Source organism: Gavialis gangeticus, unplaced genomic scaffold (genome assembly GCF_001723915.1).
Source record: "Gavialis gangeticus isolate Ggan-Ray unplaced genomic scaffold, GavGan_comp1, whole genome shotgun sequence".
Classification (NCBI taxonomy): domain Eukaryota; kingdom Metazoa; phylum Chordata; order Crocodylia; family Gavialidae; genus Gavialis; species Gavialis gangeticus.
Genome location: NW_017729006.1, coordinates 34,756,803 through 34,769,516, shown reverse-complemented (window position 1 = coordinate 34,769,516; position 12,714 = coordinate 34,756,803). Strand labels below are relative to the sequence as shown.

The 12,714-nt window shown below is 44.3% G+C and overlaps 1 protein-coding gene across 1 annotated transcript in view; it reads right to left on the bottom strand.

Moving 5' to 3' along the window:
- The window catches only part of VOPP1 (vesicular, overexpressed in cancer, prosurvival protein 1), a 143,836-nt gene extending 131,136 nt beyond the window's left edge, over window positions 1–12,700 (bottom strand). The window contains exon 1 of the mRNA XM_019509104.1: window positions 12,615–12,700. Within this exon, the coding sequence (XP_019364649.1) occupies window positions 12,615–12,668 (54 nt within the window). The 5' untranslated portion in view covers window positions 12,669–12,700. The remainder of the gene's footprint in view (window positions 1–12,614) is intronic.
- Window positions 12,701–12,714: the final 14 nt, after the last annotated feature.

The following is a 12,714-nucleotide window of genomic DNA, read 5'->3' as shown; positions in this document are numbered from 1 at the left end:
TGTTTCTATGTCCCTCCCCCAGACACTGTGATTGGAAGGGCAGTCAGAAACAAATCACACTCACTGGCCAGCTAGAGACGTCAGTCCTTCCCCTCCCCCACTCCTTCCCCCTGCCCCTACCCCTCTTCTAAGTTTCAATTTCCCCATAAAGACTGCCCTCCAAAGCTTTTCCAAATAGATTCAGAAAGTTTTAAGCTTCTAGCAATTTGATTCGGATTCGGAGATTCGCTCTCCAAATCAGGCCGAATCTTCTCCGAACAGAATTGCAAACGGAAGCTTTGCACAGCCCTACTAATTATGTAAAGGAGATGAATGGTTTCAACCAAGATATTTTAAACAAAGAGTAGCCCAGTTTCCAGGATATTTAATCCAACCCTTAACAATATCTTTATCTCTATTTTACAGATGAGGAGACAGCCAGTCTTGCCCAAAGTCACCCAATAAGTCAACGGCAGACTTCACTCTGTTTTTAGCTCTAAGTTCCCAATTGAAAGAGTGAGACATCTAACTGAAAACAACATACTAAGGTCCAAAACAAATTCTGACACCTGTTAGAGCCAGGAAACCTGATCAAAATCAAGTTACGTAGGTGCACTGAAACGAAGAATTAAGCCTGATACTCGTATTTTGATCCACGGGCTCTGAGCTGTACTAAGTACAGTACAACTGCTAGGTGGGAACTTAGACACAAGGAAGGCCAGCAATGAGCCTAGTATGGGCCTGATTATCTGACAAACAAATTGGCTTCCCAAAAGGAACACACATGCAATAAAATGCTTGATTGAATCATCCTGTGCACCAATGAATAACGCTTTCTTATTGCCACCAGCCACAAGGGAATAGGCATCTCCACCAACCTTTACATTTGCGGAAAGAGGCTTCCGAGTAAAAACTTAGGCCTCCCCAAAGAGCATGCACATTTGTTTAGCATAACTGGTTGGTTAGGGTATGCAATTTGTTACAGAAATAAGTGTACCAGTCCAATCCCTCATGTAAAGGCATTTACCATAAACCAGTTTCTTCCCTTTTCTGCACGGGTCTGCATCTGTACAAACATCTGAAACCTCAAACACTAGGCAAATTTGTGTGTAGCCAATGCCCAAGAGAACCTCTTTAAAAAAAATAGACCCAAGCAAGGTCCACACTTCACTTTCACCAACACAACCACATCAACAGGTAGGGGATATCCACCCTGAACCAACACTGCTATACCAATCAACCTGCTAGGGTAGGTGCAGATTATGCCAAGAGAGCCTTATTGCCCTTCTGGTTTACATCATTCAAAGAAACTATACTGGCAACAGAAATATTCTCACTGGTGGAAACCACTAACGGACTTTATCACTACTGGTGGCAGCAAACCCCACGTCAAGCCTAAGAGCACTGTACCTGATTAGCTGTACTGATATCCTACACTTGGAATGTTTTTCAGAGGCATCCTAGAACAGCAAAGCAAATAAGATGTACCATGCCAGCAGAGTACCTATAGTGTGGTACAGCTGCATTCACACAAGAGAAACAAGCTGTACTAGTAAAGTGCAGGTTTATGAGGCTTCTACATACACAATGGCATTGGTAAGACATCCCACTCCTTCACATCTCTGAATGACACAGCTATGCTGACAGCAGTCTGCAGAGTAAAGCTGGCCAATATGACATTCCTTTCCCCATACAGAAAGGAGTTTAGCAGTCAATGGGGAGATCGCAAAACAATCTAAACAGAACTGGCACCAATTGGCAACCTTGTCGGCAAGCTGAAGAGACAGCCTAGAGACACATCTATGCTACAAGATGCGACTGTAGCTCTCACAGACGTATGTGAACTAGCTTTAAACTCGCACCCTGCCTGGGCATGCCTGGGCGCAGACTGACTAAGGTAGCTCAAGCATCAGTGCAGTTTCCACAAGCCTACCAGGGACCCTGCGTGAGTACTAAGCAGCTATCTTCTGTGCTACAACAGCTATGCTGGTATTGGCACCCAAGCTAGCTAGTTCAAAGCAGAAGCCTGGGTAAGTTTACACGAATTGGAGTCAGTTCTTTGTACTGCAATGTCATCAGACCCTGAGAAGACAGTGAGCTATATATAAGGGTCTCGTCATGCAGGTCACTAAACACGTGTTTTATTTAGATCACAGTAAACATTAACTTTTAACACAGTGTGGTAGAATACGTTCTGAGCGGTTGCATGATAATGCTTACTATGATCTTACAGCCTGCATGCTTCTCTCTGAGTTGGATCTGTGTGTGCTGGCACATGGAGCCGAGCCCAGGAGAAGGTGGATTATGCTGGTGCCCCAGGACTGGAGCTGGTTGGAGACCCTGGTGGAGTCCTGGGACTGGGACTGACAACCAGCTGATTGTTGGTCTCAGCCCCAGGGACCAGCTGATCAGCTGACTGCGAGTCTCAGCCCCAGGATCACATGGCAGCCAGCTTGAGTCTCCCACGCACGCCCAAGGCTGGGAACGATAATCAGAAGATTGTGGGTCCCAGCGTTGGAACCACAAATTGCTGATATTATCTATGTGAAGCAAATGAATGACACGTGCTACTTAACATGATCTGAAGATACTCCTCCTGTCCTAACTTTGCTACAATACAAGTGCACCTAACACATATTTTGCTGCTTGAACATGCAAATGCTCACACTTTAAGTGCAGTTAATACATCTCAAGCATAACGCGAGACAAGGCCCTAATAAAACACTTTCCAGCTCAGGAGTGGCTGCTGCCAGGTCAGAGCTAATACATGTTGGCAGGGCAGGATGGAGAAGCTTGTGGTGCTAATACCAATACTATACCTCTCCTGTAGATAGCGTTCAGTCTCCAGATCCATTGTACTGGCACCTTCCACTATGATCTGATTCCCTCCCCACTTTGTTCATTTTTTCCCCTCTATTACAGTCATGTCCACAGGGGTTCTGTGGGAGAAGGCCTTTGATTGTACAGATAGACTCTAACTACCATTCTAATGCTTAGATAGGTTGGGACTCATACACCCACACAGGCATAAAGCATACTAATTCAGGGGTGGGCAAAATGCAGCCCACCAGGCCATTCTATCTGGCCCGTGGGGCCCCTAAAAAAATTTACAAAATTAATATTTATCTGCCCCTGGCTGCCTGTCATGTGGCCCTCGATGGCTTGCCAAAACTCAGTAAGTAGCCTTCTACCTGAAATAACTTCCTGCCCCAGTACTAACTGAAAACAAGAAAAATCATTTTACTTCCATGGAAGACTTTGGCAAAGAAGGAGTACAGGATTGGGACCCGTGCATCTACCTGATTTCCTTTACAAGGTCTGAGTGAGGGATTCATTTTCAAAGTGGTGGGCAAGCAATTTAGCTGTGCACTGTCCATTAACATTCAAAGCAGTAATGCAAGCAAATCACTGCTCAGCACTTTGTGAATTTCCTCCCAAAGAGTCAGAGGTGCTTTTTTCTTCATGGAAATAGGTTAGAAACATATACATATATACATACACATCAGAAACATATCAACAGGGACCACTCCTGAGGACACTTAAGCTGTCAAATCAAGCAAGCCTACTTTCTGCCAAGATTCATAACTGCAGTTATTTTTTAGGTGAAGGAAAGAGCTGCTTACAGAAAGCTAGACTGGAGCAGAGGGCAGGGTTTTAATTTGCATCAGTGAATGCATGCTTTAGTTGCTGCTTTCCGGCACTAATGAAACATGTCTGCTTCCACTGTGGTTAAGCCTTTGATGCAAGGCCCTAATCAACTCCTCCCTAACATCAGCTTCCTAGTCCAAAATGCAGGCAGTCCAGTTGCTGGAGTAGGAGCTAGGGTATTTGGGTACTATCACTGACTACCAAGGGCTTAGCGTGAGAGTAGGCAAATCATTTGAGTGTTTTGTACCTCAGTTTCTCCTGCCATAATGCTGAGAAGATAATTCTTACTCAGGTTTTGAAATCTACTTTGGAAAAGGGTTGGCATCACTGATCATCCATGTGATCTGCAAGATTGCAAGAGTGATACAGAGAAGCATGTCAAAAACCAAACAATAAACAGTTTACTGACCCCACTCAGTTTAAGCACGAGACTGCTATTTAGACAGTATTTGTAGAAAGACAGCACCTGTGACTTACAACGTTCTGCAGCCTTATTGGCTGTTAGCCCTGGTCTCTGCAAAATGCTGTTATGAGGTTTGGGCTTTTTCTGTAGCTTTACAAAGTTGCTTCAGAATTATGGAGTTGGTGCAAATTTTTCTTGTTCAAACTTAAAGGCTGCATACAAACAAACGCAGCCATGTGATATGTGGTGCCACAGACAGCACCCACCACATATTCAAGCATTTCCTGTGCTGCTACCTTGTAGCACAGGGTGAGAGGGGTTCCCCTTCCAAAAAAATCTGCACAGAAAAAAAGCAGCATGGCACATGTCGAGGCACCACACACCACCCAAAATCAGCCAGGCTCCCAGCTGCAGAAGCAATGCAACTGCAGCTTCCCTGGCGCCCAGGACCCCAGGTAAGGTTGGTAAGACCAGCACAGTCGCTGGCCCCAGCCTCCCCTATCCTGGGGTAACCTGCTGTGTTCTAGAGGGTGCATGGCACAGGTTTTCCCCAGGGACAACTAGCAGTGGCACAAAGTGTGCTGCTGCTAGTCTTCCCCGAGGAACCAAAAGTCTGTGCTCATCTGGACGTGGCCAATGTTTCTATTTAGACTCCAAAACAGGCCCCTGGGACTATGGAAAGAATTATATTAGGACCAAAATTAGCAACTAGCTCGGGGTGGGCAAAATCTGGCCAGCGAGCCAAATCCAGTCCATCAAGAGATTTTATCTAGCCCATGGCAGGCCCCTCAGCCCTGCCCGGCCCAGGCACAGGGGGCAGCCCAGGCCATGGCGCACATGGCCAGTCCCACCGCCTCCACGCATGCAGTGGAGCTGGGGCAGTGCAACACCCAGACTCGCTTCCTCCTGCTGCTGCCAGGGTTGCTCCTGACACGGCCAGACCCAGCCCTGCTGGCCAGGCAACCTGGCCCATCCACCCTGCATGCACTACCAGGGGTGCCAGATGGAGTGGACAGGCAGGGTCTACATGCCATGGAGACTGGCTGGGACCCTGCACAGGCAGGGCTCACAGCTGTACAAATGGGATGGGGTTGTCAGTGGGCAGGAAGGAACAGATGGGAGGGTGTTTGGATGCGGGACAGATGGGACTAGGGCCAGAGCCAGGATCAGGATTGCGTGGCAGTTGACAGCACAGGGCGGGGCCTGGGGCAGAGCCACGATCCGCTGCCTGCATGCCCCTACCTGGAGAACCGACACTTGTTGCAGGGGCATGCAGAAAGCAGATGGCAACCCTGCCTGCCTGTCCCACTCCCAGATACTGCTCCCCACCCACTCGCGACCCCATCTCAGCCCCCTGGCCAACTGCAGGGCAGAGCCACTTAGCCAGTTCTGGTGAGCTGTGGTGGGGGAGGGAGAACAACAGCCTGCAACAGATCACCACAATTCCCTAAGTGGCCCTCCAGCCAAAATAATTGCCCACTCTGCACTAGCTGGTCTCAAGCACTGTGACCATTCCCATAATGTAACCACCATTGTATTCCTTCCATTTAAGTAAGGTATAGCCACAACCCTTCTTCCCATTTTCAACAGAAAGGGAAATCTAACAGGGAGAGAAGGTGAGACCTGGGGTGAGAACTGCTGCTTTACAGCACTGAGACACCTTGTGTCAAGTGCTGTGGGAAATCACCACACGCTCTGGAAAAGTTAATTCTATTTAAGGGGACTTCCACTGGAAAACAGATACTGAATTGGTGCTACATCTCTCTTTTTTATGATATAGGAAAGTTTGAATGATGCTTCCCTCATTTTTCCATGTCAAAATACAGGGGTTTCCCACTATTAAAATGTAGGTCTTTTTGAGTAAAAACGTCTTCCTCTATGTAAACTACTTTTGTAATCACCTACAGTATTTAACTCTAAAGCTGTCTCCCCAAAGCCAGTTGGGAGAAAGAGACAAAGACTTCTCTGGGGAATATCTTCTACTGGACCAAATGCAGGGTTGAGATGGACTTAGACTACCTTTCAAATGCAGCATATTCAACTTGAGGTCTGAGGAAGTTGGAAGTAAGGGTGTTTGTATTAAATATTCAACACCTCTGCCACTTCAACTAAGGGCCTTATTACACCTTACACTGTGAGCCCATTCTGGATTTCCCCCTGTCCTCTGCGTCCCCCCCCCCCAAACTTACTTGCAGCTTCCCATGCTGTCCCAGTGAACCTGCCAGCCTGGCCGCTGCTCTTCTCCTAGCTAAGCTGGGCCAAAAAAGCAGCAGCTGTGGCTCAGCCGGACAAGCAGGTTAACCCTCCCCTGCCTGCTCCACCAGGACAGTGCAGGCAGCCACAAGCAAGCAGAAGGGAAAGGGGAGGGGATGGGGAGCAGTAAACAGGGATCTGGAGTGCTGGGGAGAGGGGGGGCAATGAGCCAGATCCTGGCCAGTGGGCGTGGGCAGGATGTTTACATTAAAGTGTAGTCCAGAGTGGCTACACTTTAGTGTAACACAAGCTGGGTAACACAGATAAGAAATAATCTTGCCCTGGAGGGGTGTAATTTTGAGCTGCCTAACAAGTGCTTAAAACTAGTTGCAGGTGTTAATGTGTGGACAATCCAGGTGTTAAGAGATCCAGGAGCTGCTCAAAATTACCGTGTAACAAGGCCCTGAGATGCAAGAAAACTAAGATACAAAGTACTAAATTGAACATCCAAGTACTAAATGGATGGGCGCATGCAAACAAAGGACCTGTCTGCACACAAATTTGAACTGGTTTAGATAAACCAGAGCAATTCCTGGGTGGAAACCCAGATTTTTGTTGCCTTAAACTGGTTCCTAATAGATTTAAAATAAATGAAAATAAGCCCATTGAAAAATCAAAGTGAATATGTCCACAAAACCTTTAAATTGACTTTAACCAAGTCAGTTTAAAAATTGATAAGAATTTAACTGCAAGTGCAAAATTTGTGCGTAAAGCAAAGGCATACAGGCACCTGCAACAGCTAAGTGGGAAATAGTGAGAGCAGAAGGAAGTCAGAATATGTGCGACTTCCTTTTAAGTAAAAACCACTATCAAAAGTGCTAAATAATTTTAGCATTGTTATAAACACAACTAACTCAGTGAGTGACGTAACAGAGAGAACAACCTAAAGACAAAAAATCATAGCAGTTGTGTCTGTTCGGTGTCTCATTCCCCAGCCTCACTTACCAGCATGCAAATACTTTTTTGTTTCTCAGTTATTTTGACCACAGTGACATCACCAACAATAACAGAAGAAGCCTACTGCATAACCTCAGTCCTCCTTCTGTGCAACTCTCAGCTGATCTTACTGCTGTGGATACATGGGGAGATTCGGTTCCCAGCAGCCCTGGCTGGATCATGTAACAATAAATCATGCTAAGTTGTTCCTTTCCTTCATCCTATGGTGCAATAGTTACTTTCCAACAGATGAGAGAAATGAGCCACAGACAATCATTTCAGATTCTTGAGCCCCTGAGCATCTAGAAACTAACAGATGGGTTGAAAAGGGGGGCAGTGGACACATCTGCAGTCACAGCCCCCCTCAGAAGGCAAGGTGTTAACCATGTCATGCAGGACAAATGGATTGAAAACAAGCTCCCAGCAGTCCTTTTTAGCGGGTTCGGTATGAGATGATTTCTTTTTCATACACTGCCAACCATAGCTAAAGCTTCTTATTTAAGTGGTATTAGTAGAGCACATCAATACCAACAGCCTCTTACTGACTTGGTGACGAGCAGCTGCCAACCTGCACAATATGCACAGGCAGAAAGAAAAACCAGCATATTTAATAAACCTCAAAATAAGAAAACTTCAGCCTGGAGAAAAATAAAAACTAAGCCAGGTTTTGAACTCCATCTGGATCTAAATACAGCAAAGGGATTTTTTTTTAGACTAGATGACATGCCTGTGTTAATATACTTACTCAGATAAAGAGAAAACCTGAGCTAGTAGTTTTAGCCTTGCATCCTGGAGTCCTAGTCAAGTCCATCAAAAAACAACAAACAAACATCCCACAACTACAGCAATTACACAAATGAGAAATACCTGGCAAACTGGCCTTTAAAAATAAAAAAACCCAAAACCACCTTGCATGACTGATTGCCAGATGAAAGCTGTTACCACAGAACATTTTATAAATACAATAAATATTAATAAAAGTTATTTCTAAGGACAAGAGGAACAGATGTGCAATTTCATCAGCAAAATGTTTTCACTTTAAATAAAATTCAAAAATGTTTCTGACCATCTCTAAATGTTAGAAATCTATTAATTCATTTAGCTTTGTGACACACTTATCAACATATTTAACTGCACAAAAATGTTGTTTACAAAGGGCAACCCTTGCATGCAGGCCTGCCAAATGCTTGCTAATTTTGGCACTCTCTGGTTTTGGATTGCAAGAATAAAACACTTACTTCCAGATTTTAACCCACATCTTCAGCAAACCACAGTGGGATCTGTAAGTACTGAGCACCTGTGTTAAGAAGGCTTGGAGAAGGAGAGCAGGGGAAACATTTTGTTAAAAAGGTATCTTACCTAAAACAAATGCCTAAAAACCTTTAACAATTTGGCCCTGGGATCTCATGTTGACCATCCAAAAGACGAGGCAATTTAAATTACTTAATGCATTAGACAGCTGAGGCTACATGGCATACTATCAGTCAAATTGAGAATTGTACTCTCACTCATGCAAAACTCTCGCTAGAGGTAGATCACCTTCTCTTCGTAGCACTGTAACCATAGCACCAGCCTCCAGCAAAAGTACACCCCAAGGCCATTCAGTCTTACCTATAGAGGATTTCAAAACCTGTAAAGTGGATAGCAAGTAGATAACACACAAGCAAATACTGGGGTACCTGCCTGGCAGAAGGCCTAATTTTAGCACGGGAAATTTGTCTTACAGATGGGGACTCATTACTAAAATCATACTTAAAATATGTAGACATCCAGGGCTGAAAGGTCTCTACATGCCTAAAAGAACAAAGGTGAGAGCCAAGGATTTCTTAGGGCAATATTTTCTACTGGGCCAACTGCATAGTTGGGATAATGTGATTTCCAATTACACAGTTGGCCCAATAAAAGATATCACCCTAAGAAATCTTTGTCTCTCACATAATTAGGGGACTCTCAAGGCTACCACATCACTCATACACTACTGTAAAGAAACAAATAAAGAGAACATAAGTCAACACCTGCCAACATCAAACTGACAGAGAAATCTTCCCACTTCCCGTCCTTCCATAGTGGTGACTATCAGCCATCAGGATAAAGGCAAAACAAATTGAAGGCCTGGTCTAGAAGCCAAAGATTTTACCAGGCACAAACATGGTTACATAAAGGCTCTGATGGCCTTTATGTTATAGCATACCAGTACTGATTTGCCAAATATCTGCACCCTGTGGGGAAAAAAAGGAGGGGTGGGGAGTCCAGAGAAACAAGAAATTCTGCTCCCATTAACTGGGTTAATTTGAAAAAAGAATATTGTTCCATATAGATTTTTCATTTCCTTCCTGAGGGAGCCAGAATTACCTCTCACATCTAGGTTTTCTACTTCCATCCACCACTGTAATATTTAAGTGCCTTCCACATTAAATGCATGACAATAATAAAGTCACTAGGAAAGATTATGGAGTTTCTGGCACTTCAGGAGGTCTGCTTAGGTCAAAGTGTTTGTTGGTTGGTTTAGGTTTTCTCTTGTCATGGTGAGCGAAGAATGATTAGCATCTTTCTGGTTATAGCAGAAAGCCACCATCTAAAAGGAAAACCTCAGAATTGATTCCCCATTTCTTCCATTGTTGCTCTCAGTGATGTCTCTATGATTAAATATACATCAACCCCCTCTAAAGAAAGAGTCAAAGTCCAGGATATAGTAATGACTCAAGAATTCCGTGCGTTTGCCAATACTGATGCTCTCTGTAATCTTGGGCAGGTCACTTATCTTAGTTTATAACCACCACATAATTAAGAACTAGCATTAACTCTGAAAGTCATTCAAAGACATTTAAGAAGTCTCATGATCAAGGCAGAATTTGATATACACTGACCTGTAAATGTGTTGTATTATTTTGGCTTGCCTAAACTTATTGTTTTATAACAACATACTTATATATGAATGTTTCCCGGTGAATTTTGTGCTATTTAAGTAAATAAAAAAAAAACAAAAAAAAAATCAGTTATTGCTTGTAAAGTACTTTGAAGGCAAACAATTCTAAGTAATATTTTTACTATATTTTTTTCCTATTTGGGTAATGCCCAAAGCATCTTGAAAAAAGCTAAATGAAAAATCTATGACAAAACTCACACTATTTTAAATATTAAATGAAAAGAGGGTACAATAATCTTGTTGTAACCCCATTTCACACTCTCATCAATATGGACAACAGCACACCTTACAATTGATTCCAAAATTTGCTCTCACAAAAGCACCAGTCAGAATGCTATATATACATATACATATATACACACACACAAAATAAAAATCCATTATCAGATACACTCCCTATTTCTTAATGTCGGGCATTTTTTGTACACTTTGCTTCTAAAAATAATTTCTCATACTCTGTACACACACGCTGCCTAATCTATAAACACATCTCAAGTGCTTTACAAAACAACAAATCCAGATGGTAAGGCAAACACACTAGGTTTTTAAAAAATAAATCAGTATATAACCTTAAATAAAATGAGTATAGGGCACTTCCAAAGAGGATTTATGCAATTTATTTCTACTAGGAAAAAGATTTGGTGTGCCTGGAGAACGTGTACCACAGCCAAAAGATCCTTAATCAAATAGATTTTACACAGACAATATCATCCACATTTTCTCATAACAAGATTTCTTCTGAGGTTATCTCACTGCCCATTTCCTTTAATTGCTATTCTGCCTTTATTTAATGGCCAGTTTCAACAGCATAAAGTAGCAATCATGGAAAGTACTGGGCCAGATTTACAGCTGGTCTATCAAGGCACAATTGAATCAACTTTTGAGGTGTTACATCCATTTATACTATTAGTGGTGTTGACTTTTTCATGGAATTATAGACGGCAGAATGAGCAACATACTAGCGTCGTTTTATGTAAGTGGGTGGTATAAATTGACAAAGGACAAGTTTCTAAACACATCTGTTACTTGAAACATTACCCAATTTTGTGGATGGTGTTAGATTTCCAGTTAAATAATTTTATTTTCCTTTTTAAAAAATAAACAACTGTATTTTTCCCTAAACCAGTCCAGTGTGGAAACAATATGGTTCTCTGCATTTCCAAAGCTTTCAGCAGTCAAGGGGCAGGCATTCAAAAAGACACGTTTAAGAAAACCACGTGAGCGTTTCTAAATCAATGACATAAACTGTACTGCCAAGTGTCCAATTGATAAAAGAGTGGCTGAAAAGCATTGGCAAAGCTGTGAAAGGGAAACTTAAACATGGCCACCTGCCTGCACCATGTCTGGTTTATGTCAGCATTATTAATCCCACACTTTTAAATGCACTGAATTCAAACCCAAAATTAGGACAAGAAATAAGAAGGACAACAGCTGTCCTTTTTTTTTATTTATTTATTTCCCTCCACACCTCTGTCAAAGGCATGTGGATCTCAATCCTAAAAAAATAAGTCAGTTTCCCAGCTCTGTTGAAGTCTTGACATGACGTAAAGGAATTTTTCAGAGGGATCAAAATCCACCCTCCCCCCAACTCCCCACCCCACCCCACACACTCCACCCCTCCTATTTACAACAGTGATCAAGGCCTTGTTGGAAGTTGAAATACTAGCAGTCTTAACTTTTCTGGGTCACTCCAAGGCAATATTGCCAACTGCCCCTTGCTATATAATACATTTCATCAGCAAAAGGGCACCAGTCCAAATAAAAACAAGAGAGAAAGAGAGAGGGAGACATCTCTGAGCCCAATTGTACCTGGAACCTGAGTACTCCCATGAGGGCAAAGCTGAGCAGTGCTGAATGCCTGCCTGGCCAGGGAGCTAACCAACCTCAAGACAAGGGAGTGGCCTACAGCAGCAGTTCTCAACCTTTTTTTCATACCAGGACCCATTTGTAAACATCAATGGGCAATCCCGACCCAGTGCCCCCCACCCCCAGGCCATGGGATCTCCATCCTCAGAGGTTTTGAACCCCCAATAGACAAAGCCCTGGCTGGGATGATCTAGCTGAGAACGGTCCTGCTTGGAGCAGGGAGCTTGGACGAGACGCTCTCCTGAGGTGCCAGGCAACCCTCATTTTTCAAAGATCCTGCTGCTTATATGATCCTTTCAGCTCTTTGTTCCTCTCCGCCAGCTAGTGGGGACGGTGTTCGGCCACCCACCAGTGACCACCAGCATCCTCCATGGGCTCCCGGCTGCACAGCAGCCTGCACGCCTGGCTGAGAGCCCACAAACTCAGCTCCTCACAGCATGCTCCCCGCTCACAGGCTGCTTCTCCAGGGGGGTTTCTCCTCTCACTCCCCCCTTGCCCACAGCAAGATTTGTCGCCCCTCTCCGGAGAAGGGGACAGGACCTGCGCAGGGGAGCGGGGACAGCCCCAGCCAAGGCGGGGCCGGGCCGGGCCGGGAGCTCCTACCTGCAGCAGCCAGGACAGGAGGAACAGCGCCCAGCGCCGGCACCGCGGCTGCATGTCTCGTCGCCTCGCCTCTCCTCTCGCCGCCGCCGCCTGCAGCCGC